The sequence below is a fragment of the Batrachochytrium dendrobatidis genome (genome assembly GCF_000203795.2).
Source record: "Batrachochytrium dendrobatidis JAM81 unplaced genomic scaffold BATDEscaffold_1, whole genome shotgun sequence".
NCBI lineage: Eukaryota > Fungi > Chytridiomycota > Chytridiomycetes > Rhizophydiales > Batrachochytrium > Batrachochytrium dendrobatidis.
In genome coordinates, this window is record NW_006281099.1 from 1,204,482 (window position 1) to 1,231,498 (window position 27,017).

At 37.4% G+C, this 27,017-nt stretch overlaps 10 protein-coding genes across 10 annotated transcripts; 1 reads left to right on the forward strand and 9 right to left on the reverse strand.

The window, feature by feature from the left end:
• Positions 1 to 3,351: 3,351 nt before the first annotated feature.
• BATDEDRAFT_84660 (chromatin-binding protein CTF4) lies at positions 3,352 to 8,530 on the reverse strand (the record flags this gene model as incomplete). The annotated part of the gene is made up of 18 exons (XM_006676222.1): positions 3,352 to 3,802; positions 3,884 to 4,093; positions 4,190 to 4,460; positions 4,560 to 4,851; positions 4,956 to 5,056; positions 5,139 to 5,303; positions 5,406 to 5,524; positions 5,615 to 5,788; positions 5,866 to 6,240; positions 6,341 to 6,553; positions 6,720 to 6,846; positions 6,907 to 6,970; positions 7,058 to 7,170; positions 7,271 to 7,329; positions 7,427 to 7,767; positions 7,872 to 8,023; positions 8,107 to 8,275; positions 8,466 to 8,530. The coding sequence occupies 18 exons, from the start codon at positions 8,528 to 8,530 to the stop codon at positions 3,375 to 3,377; spliced, it is 3,438 nt and encodes a 1,145-aa protein (XP_006676285.1). The 3' UTR covers positions 3,352 to 3,374.
• A 100-nt stretch (positions 8,531 to 8,630) lies between these two features.
• BATDEDRAFT_36399 (uncharacterized protein) lies at positions 8,631 to 9,984 on the reverse strand. The gene has a single exon (XM_006675786.1). It carries the CDS (start codon positions 9,894 to 9,896, stop codon positions 8,748 to 8,750), a length of 1,149 nt encoding a protein of 382 aa, XP_006675849.1. The 5' UTR covers positions 9,897 to 9,984; the 3' UTR covers positions 8,631 to 8,747.
• A 1,213-nt stretch (positions 9,985 to 11,197) lies between these two features.
• BATDEDRAFT_85520 (uncharacterized protein) lies at positions 11,198 to 12,912 on the reverse strand (the record flags this gene model as incomplete). Its single annotated transcript, XM_006676223.1, has 3 exons — positions 11,198 to 12,045; positions 12,155 to 12,484; positions 12,624 to 12,912. The coding sequence occupies 3 exons, from the start codon at positions 12,910 to 12,912 to the stop codon at positions 11,198 to 11,200; spliced, it is 1,467 nt and encodes a 488-aa protein (XP_006676286.1).
• Positions 12,913 to 14,654: 1,742 nt separating this feature from the next.
• On the reverse strand, positions 14,655 to 15,298 carry BATDEDRAFT_36400 (uncharacterized protein). Its single transcript, XM_006675787.1, has one exon. It carries the CDS (start codon positions 15,209 to 15,211, stop codon positions 14,672 to 14,674), a length of 540 nt encoding a protein of 179 aa, XP_006675850.1. The 5' UTR covers positions 15,212 to 15,298; the 3' UTR covers positions 14,655 to 14,671.
• Positions 15,299 to 15,686: 388 nt separating this feature from the next.
• Positions 15,687 to 16,548, reverse strand: BATDEDRAFT_36401 (uncharacterized protein; the record flags this gene model as incomplete). Its single annotated transcript, XM_006675788.1, has 2 exons — positions 16,118 to 16,548; positions 15,687 to 16,028 (listed from the first exon to the last, which is right to left on the reverse strand). Coding segments are annotated over exons 1-2 (417 nt in total), but the record flags the coding sequence as incomplete, so codon positions are not given.
• A 92-nt stretch (positions 16,549 to 16,640) lies between these two features.
• BATDEDRAFT_21543 (uncharacterized protein) lies at positions 16,641 to 17,072 on the forward strand (the record flags this gene model as incomplete). Its single annotated transcript, XM_006675251.1, has 1 exon — positions 16,641 to 17,072. The coding sequence occupies one exon, from the start codon at positions 16,641 to 16,643 to the stop codon at positions 17,070 to 17,072; it is 432 nt and encodes a 143-aa protein (XP_006675314.1).
• A 257-nt stretch (positions 17,073 to 17,329) lies between these two features.
• Positions 17,330 to 19,231, reverse strand: BATDEDRAFT_34005 (uncharacterized protein; the record flags this gene model as incomplete). Its single annotated transcript, XM_006675656.1, has 3 exons — positions 17,330 to 18,342; positions 18,470 to 18,799; positions 19,027 to 19,231. The coding sequence occupies 3 exons, from the start codon at positions 19,229 to 19,231 to the stop codon at positions 17,504 to 17,506; spliced, it is 1,374 nt and encodes a 457-aa protein (XP_006675719.1). The 3' UTR covers positions 17,330 to 17,503.
• A 753-nt stretch (positions 19,232 to 19,984) lies between these two features.
• On the reverse strand, positions 19,985 to 21,675 carry BATDEDRAFT_21545 (uncharacterized protein; the record flags this gene model as incomplete). Its single annotated transcript, XM_006675252.1, has 3 exons — positions 19,985 to 20,826; positions 20,917 to 21,246; positions 21,381 to 21,675. The coding sequence occupies 3 exons, from the start codon at positions 21,673 to 21,675 to the stop codon at positions 19,985 to 19,987; spliced, it is 1,467 nt and encodes a 488-aa protein (XP_006675315.1).
• A 792-nt stretch (positions 21,676 to 22,467) lies between these two features.
• Positions 22,468 to 23,797, reverse strand: BATDEDRAFT_84664 (uncharacterized protein; the record flags this gene model as incomplete). The annotated part of the gene is made up of 2 exons (XM_006676224.1): positions 22,468 to 23,398; positions 23,491 to 23,797. The coding sequence occupies 2 exons, from the start codon at positions 23,795 to 23,797 to the stop codon at positions 22,557 to 22,559; spliced, it is 1,149 nt and encodes a 382-aa protein (XP_006676287.1). The 3' UTR covers positions 22,468 to 22,556.
• Positions 23,798 to 24,590: 793 nt separating this feature from the next.
• Positions 24,591 to 26,624, reverse strand: BATDEDRAFT_21547 (tRNA A64-2'-O-ribosylphosphate transferase; the record flags this gene model as incomplete). Its single annotated transcript, XM_006675253.1, has 7 exons — positions 24,591 to 24,733; positions 24,832 to 24,924; positions 25,002 to 25,722; positions 25,815 to 26,064; positions 26,157 to 26,269; positions 26,376 to 26,502; positions 26,584 to 26,624. 7 exons carry the CDS (start codon positions 26,622 to 26,624, stop codon positions 24,591 to 24,593), a joined length of 1,488 nt encoding a protein of 495 aa, XP_006675316.1.
• Positions 26,625 to 27,017: the final 393 nt, after the last annotated feature.

Here is a 27,017-nt window from a genome sequence, read left to right on the forward strand (position 1 = left end):
CGTTTAGGACCAATAAAAATCACTATTTTTGATATTTTATTATTTACTTGAATCTTGAGACAGCTATGAATTTATGATTACTTGAAACACAACTATTGCCAATCGTTTTAAGATTAAAAAACCATATGTTGGGTTAAATATTCATTGCTTACTATTACAAATTGACTTTAAACATTCTTAACTCTTCAATAAACACGATATTCATCGTATGATACAATTAAACTATAGTTTTAAGCGTGTTCTTTCTCGCCTTTTGCATATCCACACATTGTACAATCACCCAATTCATCCATTTTAATCCAAATATCAAGATTGACTGTTTTCAAGAAAACTTACTTTTGTTGTGCTTAATCTCGGATAGATTTACATTCTGGTTCAACAAAACAATAGTTACATGTCGACAAAATATCAGTAAACTAAAAAGTCCATGTCAAAATTCTGATCAATAAACTGACGCCCATTATTTCATAGGATTGGCTATTTATTATACACCGACACTTTTATTTAGTGTTTCATTTTGCATGGTACAGCTGCGATAGTTACGTTGGTATCGCGGGAAAGGTTTGAAATGGTGTGGTAGATGCGGCTTGTGAAATTGAAATGGTGCTAAACTCTTCATCATTACCGTTTTCAGCTAACTGATTCGATGGTAAAATGAAATTTGACTGTGCTGTATCATCGATAGTTTCAGTGCCTACGCTACTTTGCACTTCCATGTCAAAATGATCAATATTGGTCTTGTATTCCATTTCTCGGACAAAACCATTTGTATCCCTATTTCCCTGACGGACTGAACTGATTTGATTACATGAGCGCTCAGCAGCCTTTGCTAATGACGTGCCATTCATTTTGGCAAATAGGATCCGCAGTACACGCTCCTTATCTTCCCATGTAAGATCCTTGATGTCGATTTTTGCCTTGTTGCTTATACTTTTAGCTTTGTCTTCCTTATCGATCAGTGTTTCAGCTAGAAATTTGTCTAGTGGATTTTTGTTTTGAATTCTGAACGATTGAACTGGGGGGATGGGTGCCCTGTCCTTGAACATCTATTTGATTGCAGAAAAACAATTAGTGCCAATTTCAAACAGTGCAAAATACTATTTTCTACACTATTTGATAATGCCAATCAACAGACTCACCGTTCTCATCCTCTTGTCGTATTCCATTTGTGCTTCTTTGAGCTGCTTTTCTCGTGCCTTTTTCATCTCACTTTTAACCATCTCCAAAGCTTCCAAGAAAAACTGCTCTAGTTCTGTTCGCTGATTTAAAATATGCTGTGCTAATCGCTAATCAAAATGTATATATTTGAAAACAATTAAGCAATTTTGATATCTTCAACATTTTGCAAATCCAGTACTCAATGACAGCGCTAAATACCTTGATATGTTTCATTTCTAGTGTTTTTCGAGCAAGACTGGCTCTTAGTTTATCTGCCACTTCACGAACTTGATTTAGTTCATGACGCGCAAGATCTCCTATAATGGTTCGTTCATATTCAAATTCTCGTACAACATGCGAAAGCGAATGCTCCATGCTAGCAATCTTTAATTTCAAGTCTTTGATCTAGTTTCAGCCAAGATACCACATTGAATAGTGTTTTAGCAAAATACGCATCATTACTGATTCGAAATCCACTCATCATACTTCTTTTTCTTGGGTTTTGGCTTTTATAATCTTTTCTTTTACTATTACATTGTGCAAATCCTTTTCTTCGGATAGTTGACGATTTGCTTGAGTAAGTTCAATATTTGCTTTGCTTAGTTCCTCACCTTCCTGTACATGGTATTGCAATGCCTCTGCCATTCGAATGTTTTCTTTGTATACTTCCTTTGTTGTTTCGTTCAAGTTGAGCACTGCTTCCTGTTTTGCAATAAAATTCACCAATTATGATTTGGTCAATCAATTAAGCTTTATTGGCTATGAATTAAACAATGGATCGTGCATGTGAAAATAGATGGTATTACTTACCTTGTGTGCTTTGGTTGCAAGCTCGGATATTTTTCGGCTAGCTTCTTTTTGAAGTCTGATTTTTTCTTCAAAAAACTTTCGTTCTAATCGTATAATAATCTCCTTGTGTCGTTTCTCGGTATCATCCAGTTCGTGCTTTTGCTCATCCAAATTTTGCATCAAATCCATTCGTTTTTTCTAAATTGTTGATCAGTTGATGCAGGGTTAGATTACTACAGTTAAGTCGATTGTATGCTGAAAGTTGCTTTTAATTTACTCTGAAATCCTTGATAACAGAGAATTCTTGTTGCATAATTTTAAATGCAGCTTCCTTTTCACTTAGTATCCCATTGATTTCTGCCAAAATAGTCAAAATTACAAATGTCAGTTTTGCAGGCAATTCAAAATTTGTGTTTTTGTTTAATACGCCTTTGGCAAGGTAAAGAAATGTGTCGTACCTGCTGTATTGCGACTGCTTTCTTCGATAACTGCATCACGAGCAATTTTAAATTGTCTTTCTTGTTCAGCCATCTGGTCTTGAAGATCTTTGTATAATTTATTTTTAGATTCACATTCTTGATGTAAAGCAGCAATGACCTCGAGCTAAATGTATCAGTAAATTAGTACTTTACAGATGACGCACAAGATTCAAATGTTTAATTTGTATAAAATATTTGAGCCTCTTACAGCATCCTTTTCTTGTTGCTGGCATGTTTCATTCAACAGTTCGTTGGTCTGGACTCTGTTTTGTTGAAATGGAGATAGGTTATATATAGTGAGTAAAAAAAACATTTGATTTTGCTTCAGTGGGATATACAGTGCTTTGCAGAATTTTATTCAACCTACAGACTCATCATTCGCTCTTGTGTTTGCTTGAGTGATTTTGCTGTTGCCTCCAGTCTGTCATGTCGATTGAAATTTAGTTTAATTTGATAATTCACATTGGCAAATGTGTTTGAAATTGGCAGTTTAAATATACATGAAAAACATCATGAATCAGCAATCTGAAGGAATACGTCTCATTCAACAAGACTGAATTCTTAGTTCAAATGAGACATTGACAATATTAAAATATTATACAGATACTAGACGAACACTTTTTCGAGCGTGTATTCTTTAGTCGTCACAAGTTCGCCCTTGTCGTTTGTGACCATGTCTCGCGGGAGTTTTGATGCTTTAGACTTCTTAACCTTTTTGGTCTTCTTTTTTAGTTTGACAGCCTGTTTTGTTTCTGGTACTTCCGGTTCGTTGACCATACTTGGCAAGTCGACTGTACTCATGTTTGAAGATATTATGGTTTTGATTCTGTCGCGTAAAGTAGATTTCGACAAGTGGTTGCCCACAGAATATGTCCAGCAAGTCAATGGCTTGATACAATTTGGCTGGATTCACACAACGTAAATTCCACTTTTCATAAAATCAAAAGTTTATTTTTGAAAAATAAATCCCTTGAGGCTCATTGACGGATCAGCTGGTGCTTTACCCTTATCCACCCGGGAATATTCCAAATTCTCAACAGCAAAACTGCAATCCATATTCTCCTTTTCTTCAGCATTGTCACTCTCGCTCAAATAATCGCCAGTATACTTGGATGCATTAAGAGGTGGTTTAGTAAAAGCAGGTTGATCATTCAAGGCCGTTCTAGTGGTAAATTGATCAAGAGTGACCGGCTCTTGAACAACAGAACTTGATCCCTGAACAGTCGGCTGATGATTTATCTCATTGCGCGGCTTTTTTGGTTTAGACTCCATTTCAGTATTATCAGCTGATGGTTTGGGGATCATGCCTAATAAAGTGGTTTGCTTTCGTTTAACCGGTGCTAGCTCAGTGGTAGATCTTTTGGTCTTGTCAGCATCTAAAATTGAAGTAATTAGTTTCAGCAAATCAATTCAAAATCGCCATCAAAATGCAATGCAAGTATCACTACTTAGTTTACCTTGCTGGTTCTTCAATGTGACTGCGTTAGAGATTACTTCAAATAGTTTCATTCCGTTAACAATATCAGGTAGTAGTGGTTTCCCACCATCAACTGCGTTGTTTACAGAAACAGCGGCAGAATTTGCTGGTATTGCAAATGGATTGCGTGTCTTTTTGGTATTTGCAACGGGTAGTTTTGTAACCACTGCTTTGTGCGAATTCGACTCATCTATTCGCCAAAAATATAGGTTAAATAATTAAAATCTAGTATCATTGATACAACATAGTTTCTTGAATAAACAGTGCTGTATTTTCAAAGATTTACCTTGAATTTCGACGCTATTTACTTCAGCTTGATCATATGCAGTGCTGTTTTTATTCTCAGTTATATGTGGTGCTTTGGTCTGACCATCTACTTGAAAGTTGCGCACATTTTTCTGAGAAGTTAGGCTTTCAACCATACCTAGTTCAGAAATTCTATCAGCATGCTGACCGCCATATTCAAAATCACGTACAACTGCAGGATTTGTGGGATGATTATAGAGATGCCGACGCTCGTTTGCAGCTTTGCGCTGCTTTTCCGCCAAGTATCTTGCCTGTATACAAAAGTAGAAACAGCGTCAGTTTTTGAACGTACATGTCAATATTATATATCAAGTGCCAGTATGTATCCCAATCTAATATGTTTGACATGCCTCTTTGATTGAATTAATTCGAGATGCAAGATTCGGTAGATGAAGATGAATAGCCAGCTTGGTTGCTCCCTCCAAGGATTTTGTTGAATGCAACATAGAGCATAAGTCAAGCGCACGTTGAGAACGCTCGGCGGTACAAGCTCCATGAATAAGCTTCAACACCGTTTTGTCCAAGGCAAGATTTTCATGTAGGAACATGTCTGTATCATGGCTGTCATTATCAGAAAATTCATCCATATTCATTGAATTTTCTGCTATTTTGTGTCTCAAAAACAATTTTTGTTGAAAGAATCTAAATTTGATCATGTCAAAATCGGTATCAGTTGTGCCCAATATCAACCAGCGTAATCATTACCAGATTCATGTTCAAAAAACCAATACATACTATCGACTTACGATTCTTCCATTTGTGTGCTTGTCAGATTAAATTGACAAAAAGGTACTTGAAGCGGCAACTCGTTAATGATTGGTTTTGGAAACTGAGGAGTCTTGTCATTCTAACAATTATTTTGGTACAAAACTGAGAAAGTCGGCTACTAATAGTATTCAATTCTATCCACATAATTCAATCCAACGTACCTTGCAAATAATGCACATAAACTGGCTCCCAACAACACCGAGAGCCCAATAATGATCTTGTTTTGTGCCACGAACGACATCGGTATCAAGTAGAGGTACCCACGAGGCATCTTGATGCAAAAACATACCACGCAAAATGCCTTTTGTATCATACGTAAGCGGAATCTAATTTTATCATGATTAGGAATGGCAGTTGAGTGAATTAGCAATGTAACTACTAAAGTATTTAGTCATTAGTACTATGAGCAATATAAATCTCATGTGTACCATTGTATCAGAAAACCCAACCCACTCCAAAGTAGAAGCAGGCGATATTGGAAGATTGTCTCGATGGATAGTTTTTCGTTTCTCTGCATCCATGAGAATGAACGACACGCTTTGATTTCCTGTTGTTCAAACAAAATCAATAGTTATGATCACTACAACATGGTATAGTTCAAATCCATTTATAAAAAATACTCTAAAGGAGCGCTTACCATGAAAGGCTCCGCTGGAATGGTAGGCGATAAACAAGTATTTTGCATGGCCAGCCATAGTCAAGATTGGACCAGCAAGTGATTGAATACCAATCTGTGAGCCACCATACGAAAAATAACGAAGATAGCCCAGATCCGTTGCCACAACAATTCCCATCTTGGTTAGCGCCACGGCTAAAATTAGTTGTGCTTTTGATTAGCAATGTACCCCTTGATTGATATTCAGATTTGAAAAATCAGCATTGACTTACCAAGTGCAGACTCTTTAATGGCAAGTTGAACAGTCCATTCATCTTTGGAAGGCCAATTGTCTAATGGCCTGAAAAAAATGGTGCTGGGCGTAGAAGAAGTAGCCTGGCAAGCAAATACAGCGCCAGATTCGTTCAGCGCACTCATAGTATATCCATAATGATCAGTAAAATGAAACGGTCGCTGAGATTTATCGTGAAATTCCACATTGACTGTCCAGTGCACATCACTCTTAAGACTAGATACCACGCCTATAAGATTAAATGCAAGGTATCGCTTGTTGTTTAACTCAGCGGTAGATCCAGATTGAAACGCAGCTTGTATCTCGTTGGAAAAGGTTGAGCCCAATATAGGCTGATTATAGCAAGACAGCCCCCCTATATGCAGAAAACGTTAAAAATGCAAAATCATGAAATCATGATGGATCTTTTGAAATTTCGGGTGTATAATTGGTTTAAAATAAAATGTCGGGTGTACCTAATTGGAGTTCAGATAGTGCTGTAGCACGACTACGCTCCTTATATCGAAGAGCATCAGAAGGTCGCTTCAAGTCTTCCAAATAGCCGGCACCGTCATCATCCACAACAAAATCACACATTTCTTCGTATTCTTCCTCATCAATTTCCTCATTATCAGCATAATTATTATAAGTAGCCATGTTAGAATCTGTGGTATTGTTGCGTCGATCTGCTAAACAATATATATAGCATAGTGGTGTTTTGATTAGAGTCAAAAGTTATGAATGTTGCAAAGCATTATAGCTTGCCTGAAAATGTGTTTTTGCTCGCCAGTCTGTTTGGTTTTGAGATTGGCTCATCTTCTGCCTCAAGTTCGGCAAACAGTTGATCAAGCTTACTCTTGGACTGCTCAAAATCAGTTTTTTGCAACTGCTTGACTATTTTTTTTTCTTGGCCGGTAACTGGATGAGGAAGTTCTGCTGGAATCGCCTTTTCTATATACCCGATATTGTATATGCTGTCAATCTGGGGAGATAAATGTTAGATTGTATTTACCAAGAATCAAAACCAGTCAAGTACATCTACCGTCAGTAATTCGTTAGATCTTGGATGCCATGTTGCACCAGTTGCTGGAATAGCGAATTTCTCACTAAAACATCAAGTTTAAGGTTAAAAGTTGCTGTCAAGGTTGAATTCAGTTAAACAGGCATATTGTATCAAAATAAATACACTCTACTTGGTGATTGGAACCTCGCGATCTACCTCTGGACGCCAAATGCAAAAATGCTCCTTGACACCAACAGTCAGTAGATACATACCATTGGGTGAGTATTGCAACACAGATGCAGGCTAAAATCAATGGGTTTATAATAGTAATAATTAGCAAATAATGCCAAGCATATTGTATAAACAGTGCTATTAGTTTAGTTCAAAGTCAAAATAAACCCACGTCTGGAGTGATGAGCTTGTACATGATATTCCAAGTTCCGTTTTGAACCACTACCACCTCTGCAAGATCCATATTCAAATGATATACCAAGACATGATGTCAAGAAATCGCATATTAATTTAATTTCTAGCGGCTGGCTTCATACAATAAGCTTACCTTGACGACGGCCACGAGTGGCAAAATGAGATCCAGAAGGATGCCAGGTAATATAACCCAAATCATTGATACCTGCAGTTGGTCTGCTAATCAAATCGCGCATCACTTTGACAGACTCGGCTGAATCAACCATGTCTGAAGGTATTTTAGACACTTTATTGTCATGTGCTGCGTTTTTGGCATAGTTGAGTCTCCAGATACGAAGAGTCCCATCTGTACTGGAAGAAACGACAATATTGTCTTTGGGATGGAACGCAACAAACTTGATTGTATTTGAATGGCCCTCTAATGCGATTGTTCGAGTGGTGTCTTTAATGCATATTAGTTTCACTTCGCCATCGCTAAAACAATGTTAAAATGAGAGAACAAGGCGGTCAGGGTTAGATTTTACCATGCACATGTAGTCCATCCAGATTTAACATTTGAACCAACATGATAAGCTTACTCTGTGCCAATTGAAATCCATTTTCCATTTGGACTAAATGCCAGGTGAGTGATATCCAAAGTGGATCTGTAAATAACAGATTTTAATGACATGCAGTCCAAATCAAAGAGTCGGACATGCTGGTCCTTGCAGCCTGTAGCAAGCATGGATCCCTATAAAGATATGTGTTCAACAGCACGAATAAGTTCTGAATCGTTTGGATCGAGGTGATTGACTGAGCGCAAATGTCAATCACAATAGCATATAAATGCAAAGAGCCATACGATATACTTGCATGTGTAGCCAACGCAGTGATTGGCTGTGTATGTGTATCGTTCAGTTTAAGTGGAGTTTCGTTTCCACTTCGGACAAGGTTTGTTGAATAAATCTTGACCAAATGGTCAGCTCCAGCAGTGATAATTTTACTGGAATTATAAAAATAATATAATCAGTAAATCGATGCAATAATAATCGAGATTAAATGGCAATACAGTTGGACGTATTTCAGATATAGAAAGTCGGACAACAGATTTCAATTCAAAGTCGGTGAATCGTCCGCCATTGGATCCAATGGTGCATTTTTAAAACAAAGAGTGATAACAGCAGGCCACATACCTGCCATCAGCAGAGAATATGGCGCAGGAATGGCCAGTGTTCAGCGTGATCAATCGTTCCAACATCTGTCCGTATGTCAAGGTTTCAATTCAAAACTTGAGCAAACAACTTTCATTATCACGTGGTTTTAGCTCATTCTTTTGGCCAATATCATTCAATCGCTTTACATCAAACGAAACAGCTGTTTTTATTGTTGCAATAGATATGCTTGAACTAACATTCAAATGTCAGGTTTGAATAAACCGCTTTAATGAAATTACCAATAATGTTTTTAAAAATAGATCAAGCCAGTTGTATTTTTTTGCTAGTATAGTTTCCTGACGGTAATGTGGGAAGCAGATGTTTACCATTCACAGCAGCCAAAAACTTGCGAGTAAGTTCGTATTTGCGCTCAAAAATCTGTAGCTCTTTTTGACTTGCTTCAATTTCTCCATTGATAATCCCAGACTGCAATACAGCAGCAACAATAATAAGCAATCTGTATCCAGCCATAGAAACTTCTCGCAATCGCTCATAGGTAATGAGTGCATCCATGCGAATAATGTCTTCAACACGACGAATATCCGTAATTGAAATTGAAGTGTAATTGTCTTTGAGATTCACAAGCCATGTCTTGAAATCGTAGCGCGACATGATGCGACGAAGGACAGACCAAGGTGCACGAACCCGGCCAGGTCCAAATGCTATTTCATTATCTGCTGGAGGAGGAACTACTCCGCGCAAAATACATAGACACTCGCAAACCGTTTGAAGTTCTGCTGGTGGCGACGCATACCAAGCCACTTCAGTGATTTCTGTTGTAGATGAGGAAGCAAGAAATTGGTTATAGTGTATAATTTGAGGGCGTTTTATCGCCAGTAATGAGCGATGTGTAGAAGCCAAAGTATCACTTGTGAGTGCAAGCAACATTACAGGGTTCTTGAATCTATGCGACAGGACAACGTTGGCTAGTGCGCAAAACCTGCTTGTGGAAAGTCTTGCATTTAACAGTGATGCGGTGGAACAAAATTCAAATGCAACTAGAAGCAGCTCGTTGGGAAGACTGGCAAGAAACGAGGTGTGTTTCAGCGCATCTGTCACTGCGCCTACGCGTTTATTAGACCGCAGTACAAGCCGAGTTGAATGATTAAAATTGAAGCTTTTAGAGCCGATGTTATTGCTGCCATCTATAGTGTCTGTACTTTGACTCCTGGATGGCTCATGGCCTGTCTTTAAAGAAAATGATCGCTTAAGCGAAGTAAGACCGGCAAGTGAGGAGTTTTGTAAAAGACGAGTAGAGCGACGAGAAGGCGGTGAATTTGCTGGAGAGTTGACTGCAGTAGAATCAGATGATGACGATCGAATGCCATGGTTTAACGCATTCATGAACGAAGTAGACAATCTTCTTGATGATAGCGGAGATGAGGTAGAATTGGAGGGTAGAATAGCCATAGTGTACCTATAAACAACTAATAACAATACTTGGCTTTCAAATAGATTTACAACAATATAATGGACGAATACACAATTTCGTAGAAAGTATATGCAGAAATATCGATTCAAGCAAAAAGAACCAAGTGCTTCTTTTAAACTATTGTTTAAGCTGGCACAACAGCGCCATCTAAAGTGCCATTCTATTGTGGTTGATTTGCTTGGTGTTATTCGTACCCAAAAAGGCACACCAATGCGTGATGGTTGGCCTCATTTTATTTGTCATGATAGCTGATTGACTGACAACAGCAGTAGTTGTTGAGATCAAATTCAAATAGCAAGCAGTTTTTCTAATGTACGAGTACGAGTCATTAATATTGGCTGTCATGGTCAAAGTCTGTCCAACTCATAATGGTCAACAACTGCACCCCTATAAGCGGTCTAAGCGAATTGTGTATTAAGCTACCGCAGCTGGTTCTATTGCAGTGCGTTAGTTGTAAAGTCTCGGCATTCAGAATGAATAAACAAAAAGCCATAGCAGTTTATTGTTTAAAAGTATGCAAGACATAGGTTTGATAGTTTTTCAAACCAGCTGCAATAGCACCAACAATAATTGACTGGTGAAAAGTCAAATCCATCAGCATTTACTGTGGTATCTACATAAATGAAACATTAGTAAGAGTTCTAACACTCAGTCTCATGAAATGATGGATGTCTTTTGAGCTCCTTGACAAAGCTTATTGGTTCCTATCGTGGTGATTGGCATGGAACAACAGTTGCATTCCTGAGACATGCGATCATTGGTTTTTGGACTAGAACGCGAGCGTATCAGCGATATTCAAGAGTCTGTACAGTTTGATTGACAGCAGACCAAATATCTAGACTGTAGTGAATGAATCTATTCAAACTTGTCAATCATACAATTTATGGCTATGCCAAATGAGAAGAGAAATTCAAACTATAGTTTAATTGTGTGCATCATATGATGGATGTTGTGTTTATTGAATCAGATTGTAAATTGAAAAAGCAACCATTTGTAATGGGAAAGTACAACAAATATTCAAACCTTGTTTATTCCAAAGCAAAGGAAAATCACTGCAAATAGAGATTCATTTTACGTGAATACGGCTGTGAATTTGACATTTATCAATATTGAAATATCACTTGGATGTTGCTTTATTTTGATACTTGATAATGAATTTTGGATTTTGGATTTTGATATAAAAAAGAATAGCAAAGCAACAAGGACTTGTGTAAAATGCATGATATACTGAGAATAAGTAATAATCACCCTGCAGCATGGCCAAGCATTATTTATAATATTACGAGGCAGTAGCATCACTATAGACAGATGTGACTTGGAATTTGCGAATGTGATCTTGAGCCAGCATTAGCTCAATATGAACAACAGCATCGTCAAACAAGTTTGTTGCAGCGGCGACATCAAAGTTACTGCAGCAATCGTCTCCACTTTTGAAAATTTTGTCGGAATCATCGAATAGCTTCTTTGCAATTTTTGTCGGAAGATTGATTTCATTGACCGAATTTGATGCAATGAACTCGGACTTGATTTTTTCAAAGAGCTTTCGGGTGTTGGACTTTGTTGGGTTTTTTGTAATTTGACTTTTATATCCCTTGATTGTCTCGATAAAAAGTACATTTTCCATTGAAAATTCACGAGCCATGTAGATACAGAACGCATCTCGCAAAGCCGCATCGGCAAGAATGTGATCCAGATTTAATACACCTCTCTTGGTAGAGTTACTAGATGTACTAGAGCTATGGTTGTCCGTGGAATTTGCGTCATTCGCTCCGTTCAAGCATCCACTATTTGGGGTTTCGTTATTTTTAATTGAATACTCCCTATGTAGCTTTTTGGTACTCTTGGCAACTTTTTTGGTGGAAATACTGAAAGTACGAGGCCTAATCATGTAGTCCTTTCGCTTGATTCCAAGATAGTGGAGAGGCATGGTCTGATCAACCACCAACGTCGTAAACATTAAAAATGACGCAGTAGTAAGGCAGATATTTATAATGTACGGATCCTTCAGAAACATGGTTACAATCGAAAACACTGCACCTCCTATCGTGAGGACGGTGACGATATAAAACTGTTTCATGATAAAGAAGTTGTCTTTTTGGGACCTCGGCCCATACCATAAAACAAATACTATATCAAATTCAGAGTTATTTCAGTTAAATCAACAAGACTGCTTGATTCAAATACGTTTCTGTCTAGCCGCGACGGCATTCAGAAGTTTAAAAGGCATGCAATTTACCTGTTGAAATTAAAGTAATGATCAATGACCCATATGTTGTGCATAAAACTGTTGGGGTAGGGATATTTAGCGCCGTCTTTTTGAAATCAGTAATGATCATACAGTAAACAAGAGCCCCAAAATATGGAATGAAATTGATAAGAAAGAAGATCCATGCTCCTGTTTCGCTTGATAAGAGTCTTGTGCGATAAAGTTGTGCAGATAACGCCTTGTACTTTTCAGGATCAAACATGACATCATTGTCAAGAAGTTTGGTTTGTATTTTTGGCAGGCATAGTAGAAAATAATGCCTCAGATAAGTGGGCATGTATCCACAGAGGGTGGTGATTACTAGATTGAAAAGTTGAATTAGCAACGGTACAAGTGTTGTTTCAATGATGGCATATTTCTAGCAAAGACAATGGAAACTAATCATTTCAACCCCATCCTTGTTTCCAAAGTATTTGCAATGACACTGCCCAAGACTTACTCGATAGTGCTCGAACAATAAATACCACAGGCCGTGTACTACTGGTGGTCCAACCAGGCATTGATAGACATGCATCCATCCATAGCGATATGGTGACTGCAATGGATACTACAATGTTAAGTGTCCATGAACGGTGCTTGACCATGGAGTTTTTTCGTTCTCGAATGAATAATGGAATGGTTCCGATTACCAATACCGTTAACAGGGCAGACATGAGTACCTTGATTGGGCCATGTTGCCGAGTATGCGTGATTTTGTCTGCAAGCTCGGCTATTCGGGTTTCGTTCATGTTAATTTATATTCAAGTAGCCAATCAGTTAAACTTTAGGTTGATAGATTGTATGCAATCACAGATCAGGTTTGCTTAGTACTGTCAGTTTAGAGCTATAATGAAATAGTCGGTTTGCAACTGCGAATCAGCTTGGTATTTGAGTAAAAATGCCATACTAGCATTTAAAAAAACACCAGGCTTAAATGGGATGGCAGAGGGGTTTCAGCACCTTTGAGGGGTTTAAAAAAACGGCCAATTTGGTCAACCATGATCTTGCGCTTGTTGGAATGTTTTTTCTCGACTACTATCTTGCATGTTATGTGCGGAAGCTAATATGTAGCAATGAGGGGTTGTTTGATGTTCAAGTTTTGTTCTTGGAAAACTTGGTCCAATCAACTTGAAGTTTGGAGATTGGGCTCGAGCCATTATCAAAACTGGTACCCATATAAAAACATTGGCTTTTAGTGTGGATGCTTATCAAACATTAAAAGTAGCACCAATAGTACCGTAGATATCTGTTGAATTATATCCATGACAAAATTAGGGTCAACAACCCAATCGTGTTTTATCAAGGCCAGTATGGCTTAGTCTTATATCTGGGACCGCTGTATGACATGTAGATATACGATACGGTGCCATGTAACCAAGACTTGAATGATCTCAAGCTTCTTCACCAGCAACAAATCCTAAACTAATTACCCTCACCTTTCTAAATCCATACGATGTCAGTGTGTTTGCTAATCTAAAATAGGTCGATCGATACCACTTGCATACATGATAAATAGTACTGGCTACTGATGTCATTTTTTCACATTTGTAAATAACCCCTGGTGTTATATACTGTTGATAGTGCAAGTGGTAAAATCAGTATCGGTCCAACAAGTCATTGCTTTGGATAAACCTCGATTGCTGAGATTGAGCACATCAGACCTCAGATTGTCCCATACACTTTTGGTGCACTCTAGAATTGCTATTACAGTCCAAAAAGCTGACAGATATAAAATGTCGACGTTGAACCAGTGCTAGGACAATGCAATTCGAATGACTTGGCAAGTGTATTTTCTCAACTATGTCCGACTTTTAATATGGGATATTCCTTTTATACACTTCAGAAACATGCATCCATTGCATATGGGCAGCTCTGTCAGTTTAAAGCCATCCACTAAATACTTTGAAATTGGCTCTAGTGTGACAATCTGTCAAGACTACCCTGAACTAATGCTACTCATCGTTAAGTCATGCTTGTTTATAGGCATTCGGTGAAAAGTCAAATCCATCAACATTTACTGTCGTATCCAAGTAAATGAAACATTAGTAAGAGTGTCTAACAAACATTCAGTCTCATGAAATGATGGATGTCTTTTGAACTCCTTGACAAAGCTTATTGGTTCCTGTCGTGGTGATTGGCATGGAACAACAGTTGCATTCCTGAGACATGCGATCATTGGTTTTTGGACTAGAACGCGAGCGTATCAGCGATATTCAAGAGTCTGTACAGTTTGATTGACAGCAAACCAAATATCTAGACTGTAGTGAATCTGGCTATTGTACAATGCATGTCCACGAAATGAGGAAAAATGGATAGCCTCAGCTTAAACCATAGTTTGACCCTATATGCATTATATAATGGATGCTTGAAATAATTGACAATGACAAGCTGATAGAAAGTTACTTTTGAACAGTAAAAACAGCACATTACTTTTTCTAGCGCTAATGTTGATTAGTAAAGAAACCGCTATCCTTTCAAGCAAAATGTTCTTGGTCTACACCGGCTTTATTATACTGATACAATATTTTCAAATAGAGGGCTGGCTTGAAACTTCCTTAAATGATTCAAGGCAAGCATCTCCTCAATATGCCTAGCCGCATCATCAAACACGGTCAGTGCCAGCTCTACATTCAACGCATTGCCCAATGCAGTATGCAGGGCAGCAGTAAGCTTATTGACATCTTTTTTGGGAAGATTGACCTCATTTACAGAATTGGGAGCAATAAACTCGGTCATGATTTTATCTGAGATCTGCTTGACGTTGGCTATTGTTGGAACTTGTCGCACCTTTTCTTTGTATAATCGAACAGTTTCAAGAAACAGCAAATTCTCCAAGGAGAACTCGCGCGCCAGATATTGACAAAATGCGTCACGCAGTGGAGGACTGTCGATAATCTTGGGGATAGTGTATGTGCCGCTTTTTTTTGAAGTTTGGGTGCTAATCTTGCTCGATGAATCGCTTCCAGTTGAGGAATAGTCATTCACGTTAGTTTCGCTGCTCAAAATTACACCGTTGCTGCCAGCCATTTTATGAGCATGAATACCCATGTATTTGCGTTTATGAGCTTTGGATTTTTTGCTGGATGACAGTACAACAGTGTTGTAGCGTTGGTTTGTAACAAGGTATTGAAGAGGCATTAGGATGTCGACAGAAAGAGTCAAAAAAGTCATTACAAAGGCTATTGCAAAACATAGACGATTGGTGTGAAGATCTCCAGATGTAACACCTATCAGGAGAACAGTGGCCGTAATGAGGGACGATACGGTGACAACGTAAAACTGTTTCATAATATGAAAGTTTTCTTTTGGTGCTCCTGCTCCGTACCAAATGACAAAAACTGTATACTCGAGTTGATTGGATATTATTGTTAGCAATCTCGATGGAATAACCCATTGATCCACTGATTAGCCAAAAAGTATACTTACGTGATGATATAAAGATTACACTAACACACATTTTGACCATATAAAGATCGGCCGGGTTAGGAATGCCAATGGCCATCTCATCAAAATTAGCATTCAAGAGATAGTATATGCCAATCCCCATCAGCGGGATAAAGTTGATTGCAAAGAACATCCATGCACCAGCCTCGCTAGACAAAAACTTTGTGCGAACCAGCGACCTTGAAAGTTTCTTGTATTTTTCTGGATCCACCATTGTTTCATAGTTGAACAGTTGAGTCTGCAACACAGGCAGTCTGAGGAGATAGTAATGTCGCAGGTATATGGGGCCATATGAGCATACCGTAATAGTGACTGTTGAGTTTATGTAGACAGTCAAGATGTAAGCCACCCGATCGCAAACACAAAATAATGGTAAAAGTTGATCAGTGAACCATTCATATACATTAAAGAAGGTACAAGACTAGCTTGAATCAATTACACAACCAATAGAACAGATCTTTCAATCCATCAGGTTGCAAGTGAAATGTAAAGTTAAAATCATCAACTTACGACAAATATTTTTGAGCCAAAAGGTAAAGGGCAATGTTTCATAATCCACCCACCCATCCATTGATGTACAAGCATCTATGATTGAGCGAATGGTAATCGCAAGACATGCAGCCAAGTTAATCGTCCATGAGCGATACTTCACCATAGGCTGATCTCGTTCATGAATGATTATGGGTGAGCACACGACAATGAGTAGCGTTTGAGCAATCGCAAAGAATACTTTTAGCGGACCATATTCATTTGTACGACCCATGCTGCGAACAGCCATATTCAACAGCGTTGCATTTTGTAAAATTAAGCGCTCCATGTACTTATGAACAATTAGTCAATTCTTTATGGTTGGGTTTACTTGATGGTGGCAGTAGTAGTCAAGTAGCCAAATATGTATAGTATGGAGACTGCCGCGAGATGATGTAAAGATATGGGAACAGTATTAAATATGCAAGATTGAAGGATGCCAAAATAAAAGACTGCAAGGGCGGTTATATCATTGAATGACACCAAGTATCCAAGTGCCTCCAGAATGATTTGCAAGCACTACTGTGCACATCTTGTCAATAGTTTAGCAGTTGAAAAAGAAGTTCGCCGCACTTACTATACCATCAAAACACAACCAAGGGATATAAGCATTGAGGCTGAAAACAAAGGGGATGAAAATATTTATTTACACTTCAGCTCGATTTCGCCATGCTTTGAAAGCATTCAGACAACAACTAGACTGTTGTTGCAGCATCTCAAAAGTGTGGATCATCCGTTCGTAGCACTGCGATTGTTTCAGGTTGGCGCAGACTGTATGGGTGGACTGTCAAAACCCTCGTGTCAAAACAAGATCAAACGAGGAGTGTTGCACTGTATTCAATCGAAAGGATCAGCAACGGACCATGCCAACAAGTCAGATTGTCACCGTGGTACACGAGATACGAGCGACAGATGCTCATGCCATTCAAATCAATAATATATCGATGTTTACCAAGAGCATCATCAAGAAAGCACCAAACAATAACAAATCCAACCACACAAAAGTGGTCGAGTAAAATTTATGTGCCACCTAAGCACATGGTATGCACTGATGTTGATGATGGGACAATCTCCATTTATCTCCACCCCCATACCCTTTATATCACCAGGGCTAAATGACCCTGATAGTAAACTGGAATCAGACTCCACAACTCAATCTTTCAAGCTAGCGGAATATATAGGACTCGTATCATTAGATGCGTATACGTATCGCTCTCGTTTATTTCAATACATTTTACTAAATCTACAATAATTAGGTGGCAATTTCAACCATCAAAATGAACAAACGCTAAATCTTGAACAATTCTGCTATATTGCAGTTTTTCAAGAAACAGGTATCGGACATTATTATACTTTTTAAACCATATCCTACTTTGCTTCCGTCGCTTCACGAAATATGGAGCTTGCTACGAATTTTCGCAAGTGGTTCAATGTCAACATTTGCTCAATGTGTGCTGCGGCTTGATCATACACAGCCAAGGTGCTTGCCAGGGAAGATTCTCCTTCAAGAATAGACTGTAGCTCTCTATCGAGTCTCATGACATCCTTTTTAGGCAGATTGACCTCATTCACAGAGTTTGGAGCAATAAACTCGTTGTGAATCTTTTCAGAAAGTGCAATAATATTGTCTCTTGTTGGAGACGCTGTAATCTGTTTCTTGTACCACCTTACCGCTTCAATAAAAAGCAGACTTTCCATAGAAAACTCACGGGCAAGATACACACAAAATGCATCATAGAGAATAGGATCAGCAAGAATCTTTGGCACAGAAAAGTTTGCAACTTTCCCCGCGCAAGAAGATTGACTTTTTACTGAGCGAGATCCCTCAGATGTTGCACCTTCTCCACTTGAAATACCATTACTGAGTGCATTTTCTTGACTTAGGTTTACTTGCACACGCATAGAATGACCTGGCTTTTTGACTGAGCGTTTCTTTAGAGCTCCAGTAGATAGTCGAATTGGACTTAGTTTATACCGCTTGTTGGTAAGCAAAAACTGCAAGGGGATGATCAGGTCGACAGAGACGGTTAGAAATACCAGTACTGCTGAAAATATATGACATATTTTTATGACATTTGAATTTCCCGATACAATTCCTATCAAAGAGGTCAAAACAACTCCTATTGCCAAAGCAGTGACGATGTAGAATTGGGTCATGATTTGAAAATTATCTTTTGGTGATCTAGGACCATATGAAAGAAGAAACACTTGATGATTGCGGAACCAGATAAGTTATCATAATGTTAGACAATCGTAAGCAAAGCCATCATTTGACATATTGATGGTTGGAAAACAGTATGAATATTTGAATAGAGAATGGGATTTTAAATATACCTCCAGAAACAACGAGTTGTGCCAAACCGATATATGTAGTCGACGCATCTGTTGGGTTTGGTAGTCCAAGCGCCATTTTGTCCAAATTCGTGATGGATAAAAAATATAGCAGAATAATAAAACAAGGAATACTGTTGATTAAAAAGAACGTCCAAGCTCCAAGTTCACTTGATAAAAACTTTGTTTGAATTAATGCACGAGAGTGAATCTTGTACTTTTCAGGATCCACCATTGTATCATAGTCCAAGAGCTTTGTTTGAAGAACAGGTAATTGGAGGAGAAAATAATGTCGTAGGTATGTAGGCAAAAAACAACACAATGGAGTGATATCTACAAATTCAATGGGCATCGCGTTAATAATCGACTATTATTGCTCAATTGAAAGTCAAGACTTGTAACTAGACTATCTGCATGTAGAAAAAGCATTATTGGTGTTCTAAACGCAGTTAGAGTTTAAAATGTATACTTACAACAGAGGCTTTGAATTACAAGCCCAATTCGGCGATTTTCATAAGATAGCCAGTTGGGCATAGCAGATACAGCATCTACAGCTATACATGTTGTTGTTGTCACACATCCCAGTATATTAATTGTCCATGATCTGTGCTTAATCATGGGCTGCTTTCGCTCACGAATAAATAATGGTATGCATATTATAATCAGTACTATATGAAAACTAGAAATTACAAGCTTGAGTAAACCAAGTGATCCAACTTGTGTAAGCTGTCGCGCAAGCGCATTAAGATCTGTGTCGTTTTGCATAAATATTACGAAATTATTTCGTTAATGGAAACTTTAAATAAGCTTTTCAACGTTTATTTAAAGATAATTTCACGCAAAATGAAACATTTGCATTTATCTTGGATTGACTCTATTTTGCTTTGGAATAAACAGTGGTTGGATGTTTTACGCATTCCTGCTAGAAATTGATTACGCTGCTCTTTCTATAGAAACTTCTATATCCTAATATCAAATACGTTTATGCTTTAATTGAACAAAAGATTAAGCATTCCAAAAATGAAATGGCTGCTTTTATACCAGTTTTAAAAAGAAATCCGATAAACTAATGAGTTTAAAAAAATCCAGTAAGATTGTCCGTTTATTATGTATTTTGAAACTTTGGTCTTTCATTTTACGTGAATACGGCTGTAAAGTAATATCTAAACTTTTGTTCAAAAATCGCTCAATTATTTCTCAAAATCGTACAATTAACACAATCATTTATTCACTGAATCTGGAGCAATATTCTAAGCACAATAAAGCTGGTGCGCATTATTTGGTTGGATGAAAATTAGATTTGCAACAACTTGACGAGATTTTGCAACTATATATCTGGTTATAACTATGTATAAAATCTATTACAGCACAAATTTGGATTAGCAACATATGTTTAATTAAAAAATATTGGTGGAACGTTTTTAAATAGCAGTCTATCAGTATGTTTGAAATCCGTATGTTTTGAGCATATATAGCTAGATGTTGACATTAGCCACCGATTGTGAAAAAATATTAAAATCAGGGTAAAAGTACACGAGTAGCAGAGAAAAACAGCGGACTTGCTAAAAACTTGTGCATGTGGTTTATAATCAAAAGCTTTTCAATGTATTGTGCGGCTTCATCGTATACCGTTAATGACTTGCCTAAAGCAAATGTTCCGTTAGTGATTCCATGCAGATTTAATTCGAGCCTTGAAATGATCTTTTTGGGTAGATTTATCTCATTGATTGAATTTGGCTCAATAAAGTCTTTATGAATTGTTTCAGTTAGGAGTTCAACATTTTGTATAGTTAGGTTGTCTTGTAGTTGAATTTTGAATTGCTTAACAGCGGCAATAAACAATAAGCTTTCCAAGGAAAATTCTTGAGACAGAAACGTGCAAAAAGCTGCATATAATGTTGGTTCTGATAAGATTTTTTGAAGATTGTAGTTTGAAGTGGGTGGCTGAACAAATGAAACTGTTGACTTCACTGTCGTGCTGGTGGGCGTGATGGCATTCGAATGGACTGATTGCTTATCGCATATCCCACTATCATCAATGCTAACTTTAGGAGACTTGCAGTTGGACTCGCTAAAGCCATTCACCAGTGGTTGAAGATTGCCCGAGGTGTTTAGTGAGGTTGTGTATCTTCTCTTGGTGACGATGAATTGAAGGGGAATTGCAATATTCACAAATACGGGCACCAATGAAATAATTATTTGGGCTTTATCACTCGCCAAGAATATTGCTCTGTTTGAAGAAACACCTTTGATTGCTCCGGCAATCACGTTCATTAATGTAGTCCCAGTGATAATATAGAACTGATTCATGATATTGTAGTTGTCTTTTGGCGATCGTGGACCATACCACAATAGAAAGCCTATAATGATTGATTTATCAGCTGTAAATTAGCAATAATCCATCAGTTGATTTGTACTTTAAAACATGACGAATCAAGATAGTAATGTACCCTGTGATATGAATATTTGAACCACCGGCATGATCCCAATATATTTAGATAAGGGCGTAGGTAAATCAAGTATTATCATGTCAACATTGCTAATCATTGCGCAATAGATTGTGAATGTCACACTGACAATAAAGTTGATGGCAAAAAACGTCACCGCTCCCATTTCGCTAGAAAAAAACTTTGTCAAAGTAATATCTCGTTTAAACGTTTGATACTTGGCCGGATCAAGCATATCTTGATTGGTGAGCAGCCGCTTTTGTAGTGCAGAAAGGCGCAAAAGAAAATAATGGCGAAGGTATGTTGGCAAAAACACACACACGATGGCAGTATCTAAATATAATCACAGCATATGTTGATATTAGTACACTCGTTTAATTATGCGTTCTATCAATAGATTGCTTATTAAACTGTTAAAGTAAATTAAATTTTAAATTCGAGATCTAGATGCATTTTAGTACACTTACAGAAAATGTTGTTGATCAGATTTGCATAATAAAACATATCGTAAGCAACCCATATACCAACTAACTGAAACCCGGTTGTAAAGTGACATATCATTACAGAGACACATGCAAAAATGTTGATTGTCCAACTCCGATACTTGATCATTGGCTGAAGACGTTCGTAAACGAATATTGGAATTGCAGGAATGACCATGAGTGATACAATTGCGGCAACAGTAAGTCTTATTATGCCAATTTCAATATCATCAGGAGATGGTCTTGCGAGCCTGTCAAGAGCAGCATCGTTTTGACTCATTATAAACTACTTTCAGCTTTTAATAAGCGTTTAGATATGTATCGTGTATAAAGTGTATTTATGTCCAATGTCTAGCCAAATAGTGAACTGCCGATTATTGACGCGTTTCTTTTAGCAGTAACATTGTTAAGCCAAGGTTCATTATCCAAGATTACTCTATGATTATCAGATGCTACTAAACATTTATATGGCATAAAGCAACTATGTATTGTAATATTTAAAAAATTGAAATAAATTTTGAATATCAATAAATAAAAATACTAAGCAAGTTGGCAAAGATGACTTGTTTTGCATGTATCATTGTACATGTGCAGCTACAAAAACAAAAATATGGTTTAGTATAGAATAGTACCTTTGAATAATCTTGTAATAATTTATATATACACATTTCATCATATTCCACTAGTTCTTTTTCAACTATCTTTAAATACTGATTTTGGTGGGAGAATTTACACTAATTGATTCAGCCATATTTAGTAAAATGTAATACTTTTGTACTCATCTTGTGTTCAGAGCCTCTATTTTGCTTTAAAATACACTGATTACATATTCTTTTTGCTTGCTACTAGGAATTGACTGTTTCAGTTGGTATTACAAGTTCTTGTTTGGAATTGCTTGACAAACAACTCCACTCTTTATACTGAATAATTATTGGCAGGGCTCAAGAATCAACAATATAGAGCTCTACACCTTACGGTATTGCTGTTGAACGATTGGCAAATCGTGTTGAACTAGTAGACTTTGTCAAAGAGCTCAAAATAAAATGTTGTCCAGTAAACTGGCACCATCATTCATAAAACTGACTGTTTATTATACTTTCTTGTTTAGTGATGCATGCTACGTGAATATAGCAGTGAGCTACATTAGATGTTTTCAATATGCTACTGCGAAGCTGTGGCATTCTTGAACAATGATGTCGTCTGAAATTTTCGCAAATGGTTCAGAGCCAACATTTGCTCGATATGCTCAGCTGCATCATCATACACAGCCGAGGCCTTTTTCATATCAAACTCTCCTTCAAGAGCTGCAGCAAGCTCAGTATTCAGCTTCAAAACAATTTTTTTGGGCAAATTCACCTCATTCACGGAGTTTGGAATAATGAACTCAGCAGCAATCTTGATGGAAAGTTTCATGACTGTCTCTGTTATGGGCGATTCCTTGACTTTTTCCTTGTATATTTTCACTGCCTCAATAAAAAGAAGACTTTCCATTGAAAATTCCATTGCAAGATATTTGCAGAATGCATCATGAAGAGTAGGGTCAGCAATTATTCGTGCAATAGTATATGACATGTTTTTTCGTTGCTTGATTGCAGTATGGGGTATCATCGCTGTCGGACTCGTGGCAGGTGAGTCGTTGTTATAACTGTACGTGCTGACTCTTTCAATGGTATCTACTTGACTACTATCTGCACTACGTGTACTGTTTGATGCTTGCTTTAACCATAGCGAGCTTTTAGATCTGGAGTTACGCGTCAATTCAAGCTTATATCGCTTATTGGTGATCAAAAACTGTAAAGGAATAGCCAAATCGACAATCACAGCAGCAGCAGGAAGCACTGTTCCTAGAGTATGACAAACATATGATGCAGTCGGATTAAGATTGAATACAAGGGAAACTGAAAACAAAAGAGACGCTGTTGTCAAGGCAGTAACAGTATAGAATTGGTTCATAATTTGAAAGTTTTCTTTAGGAGATCGAGGACCATACGACAAGAGAAATACTATTTCAGTTGATAAAAATGTTTTACTGATTTTGCATAGTAAACAATCGTTTAAAAAGCCATTATAGCATTGGTGCTGATAATATACATACCTGATGCAACTATGACATGGAACAATGACATGAATGAAATAAAAGTGTCTACATCATTTGTCAAACTAAGGGCTATTGAGTCAAAGTTTGCTTTGTGAAGAACCCATAAACCAATGCACATTGTTACTGAAAAAATAATAGCAAAGAATATCCAAGCTGCGCGCTCGTTGGAAAGTAGTCTTGTGCGCTTCAAGGCCTTTGATAGTTCCCTATACTTTTCAGGGCTGACAACGGTTTCATAGTCTAGTAGTTTTGTTTGAAGAATAGGCAGCTGTAGCAAGAAATAGTGCCGGAGATACGTAGGCATAAAACAACACATAGGAATGATATCTATTCAAAACAAACCTTAAATACAATTAGTATTATTTCTCAAGCTAAATGGCTTCTATGAGAAAAGACAGTAAATGCCTTGACGGAAAATAAACGATATTTACGATAAATATGAGTTAAATTACAATGACAACCTACTTACAAGTAATAGTTCGAATATAAATAATTAGGGGGAAATAGTCGTATGGCACCCATTGATCCATTGACATGCATGCGTCAGCTATATTACAAATAGTTGCAGACATGCAAGCCAAGATATTTATTGTCCATGATCTATATTTAATCATGGGCTGGTTCCTTTCTCGTAGAAATAAGGGAATACATATTATCACCATCACTATCTCGATAGACGATAATGTTAACTTGAGCGTGCCGTTTGATCTCGTATGCGTAAGCTCTTTGGCCATTTCATATATAGTGGTTGCATTGCTCATCCTTAAAGTGTGTAGCTGATTATCTGGTTGTAAAAGGATGATTATGCTTTTTGGGATAACAATTGAAAAGTAAAACCAAACGCGCTAGTAAATCCAGCTAATATGCTCGAGTATTCTATCTACAAGACAATGGTATATCTATTTGATTCATTAGCCCTTAAAAAGTATCTCCAACCATACACAAATCAACTTCACTTTGAAAAATAACAAAGGCATTAGTATATGTACATGATGACAGGAATTAGTAGCAAAAAAGTGCATCTAGAAAAAAAAGAGTTGATTACTTTTCAAATCCCAGTCCATATATTTAAAAATAAGTGCACAAAGTTGTATGTATTATGTATCTCTATTTGAATGATCATTGGTTTCAAGAAAATACAAATTAATTTTTTTGAGAGTTGCTCTAGAAGGCGATGCCACCATTCGAAAACGTTGAATGTAGAGCAACCGATTACGAATAGTATCCTTGTCAAGCTGACCTTTTTAGTCAACACAAAAGATTAGGAAAAGTGTATTGAAAATGGCCTGCACAATGTAAATCAAAACATTTCGGAATAAACCATGAAAATGTATATACCTCTACAGGACTTGCCAGTGGGTGACATGATCCAGTTTGCGTCCATGTATTCTACTAAAAGTGCAAGGCAAATTCCAACTGACCGATCCCTTCCTAATAATAGCAAGACAGTAAGAAATCCTAATTTATAATTCACATGAATAAATACATCAAAATAAGCAGTCACATACCTTGCATACAGTGTACTAGAATACGACGACCCTGTGACATGAATTTTCCTTGCACACATTGAATGGCTGCAGGGATACAATCGAATAGTTTATTTTGACCTTTTTTTCCTTCTGGGATATCTAAATAGACATACAATTTTCCTTGCTCTGCATTTTTGTAAATTGTGTTTTCTGGAAACTCTCTGGCACCACAATTGATAATCACATCAAATTCGTTCCAGCATGATGATGGATCAGCAGCATGAAATGATCCAATGGCAATTCCTGTATCACCAATCCAATCAAATGCCGATCCTTTTTTTAAACTATAATGCATTGAAGATTGTATTTGATCGGATTGTGACTGAGAAATAAGCTGATGGATGTCATGATGACATTGCTGTGGAGTTGACTGTAGTAACTCATGCGAGTTTATATATTCCCAAAACAGCGAACTGGTGAGTCCAGGTGCCCACATCTCACTATCATCCGCCGCACCTTGTATGTAGACAAAATCTGTTTTAAGCGGGAAGATAGGAACATCACTCGTCTTCATATGGAGTGGATCCATTGATGCAGACACGCAAATTACTGGGTAAAAGTCGAGATCTGTTTTGATTTCGTTCCATAGCTGTTCACCTTGATGGCATCCCAAAAACATTCGAGTGACGGGTGTTATCCATAGTGGCCGAAGTGGTTTTAAAAGTTGTTTGTATATCAAAGTTAGATCTGCGCAGGAAGTCTAAGTGTACACAACAATTTTGACAAATCAGTATATAGATATTGCTATATATCAAGTCAAAGTGATGTTTGCATCAAAACTAGATAATTTACCAAGAGCTTTTCAGCAAAGATATCGATCAATTCGCTCATCTGAGCATGTTCAGATTGTGATACATTGGATGGACAATGTAGTTTGGTATCCCACACAAGGTTTGATGAATTGGTTTGATTACCATCTGTATCTACAGATAATCTATAAAGTTGAGTTGCCCTGTTGATAACAGCGCACCACAATGGCACTGTTTTTGCCAGCGAATCTGGAAAACGCTTTCCTTTTCGAGTTATATCTACCAAGATGCAGCTATAGTACTAAACAGGATTAGCTTCAATTTTCTATGTTTACAATCAGTAGGTTACCAAATATTTTACAGCAAAAGCTGTACATATTCCTACCCAGTGGAAGCTGTAATCAACTCAAGCAATGGCCGATTGAGTCTTCTAAGATTAAAATCCCACTGTCCATGATGCCCATCTGTTGATTTAAAGTATGCACTCGTTTCATGATTCTATGCAGATAAACCATACTGCAAATAGTTAGTGTGCGGATTTCAAAGCAAGCTAAACGTATATTTCTCGGTTTAAGTTGGATAATCGGCAATACTAGAGTCTTACCCTAAGTTTGGGATCAGTGTACCAAGTTCCTGCTCTTTCATTGGCAACAACTGGTAATGCCTTGATTCGTTCAGCGACATAACGAACAAAGTTGGCATCATGTTGAATTGATCGAAACCGATTGTATCTGCAAGAGTAATAAACAAGATAAGTGACATATCATCTCAACTTTATGGCATGACGATTGATATGATTTGATTCTACCCACATGGACTTGTTGTCATTGCGAACTTGCTCTATGGCATTCATTGCTCACGCAATAGGAAATTGGTCTGAATGAAGAATTGAGGATTAACACCAAGATTGCCAACAATTTCTCATTTTATTTCTCATTGTTGTGCCTTTGTCACCAGAATTAAAGAGTTTGGTAAAGACAATTTCTCCCAGTAAACTGTCCAATCATTTAATGAAACTGACTGTTTATTATGTATTTTAGTTTATTTAATGTTTCATTTTACGTGAATACAGCGGTGATGGCAGAAACAACGCAGAAAGGTTCAAATTAGTCTTTTCGAGCGATAAAATACTATAAAGTATTCAGGACTGCAGTGACTAGATTGATACGGAATGGCTGCAAAACATGATGAAACTGTTTCAAATAAATATTGCATTTTCATCTGTCATGTCATCGGCTGTATAAAT

Excerpts from the sequence above, each read along its gene's own strand:
- BATDEDRAFT_36400 (XM_006675787.1), bottom strand. The coding sequence starts at position 15,211 with ATGGGTATTCATGCTCATAAAATGGCTGGCAGCAACGGTGTAATTTTG.
- BATDEDRAFT_36399 (XM_006675786.1), bottom strand. The coding sequence starts at position 9,896 with ATGGCTATTCTACCCTCCAATTCTACCTCATCTCCGCTATCATCAAGA.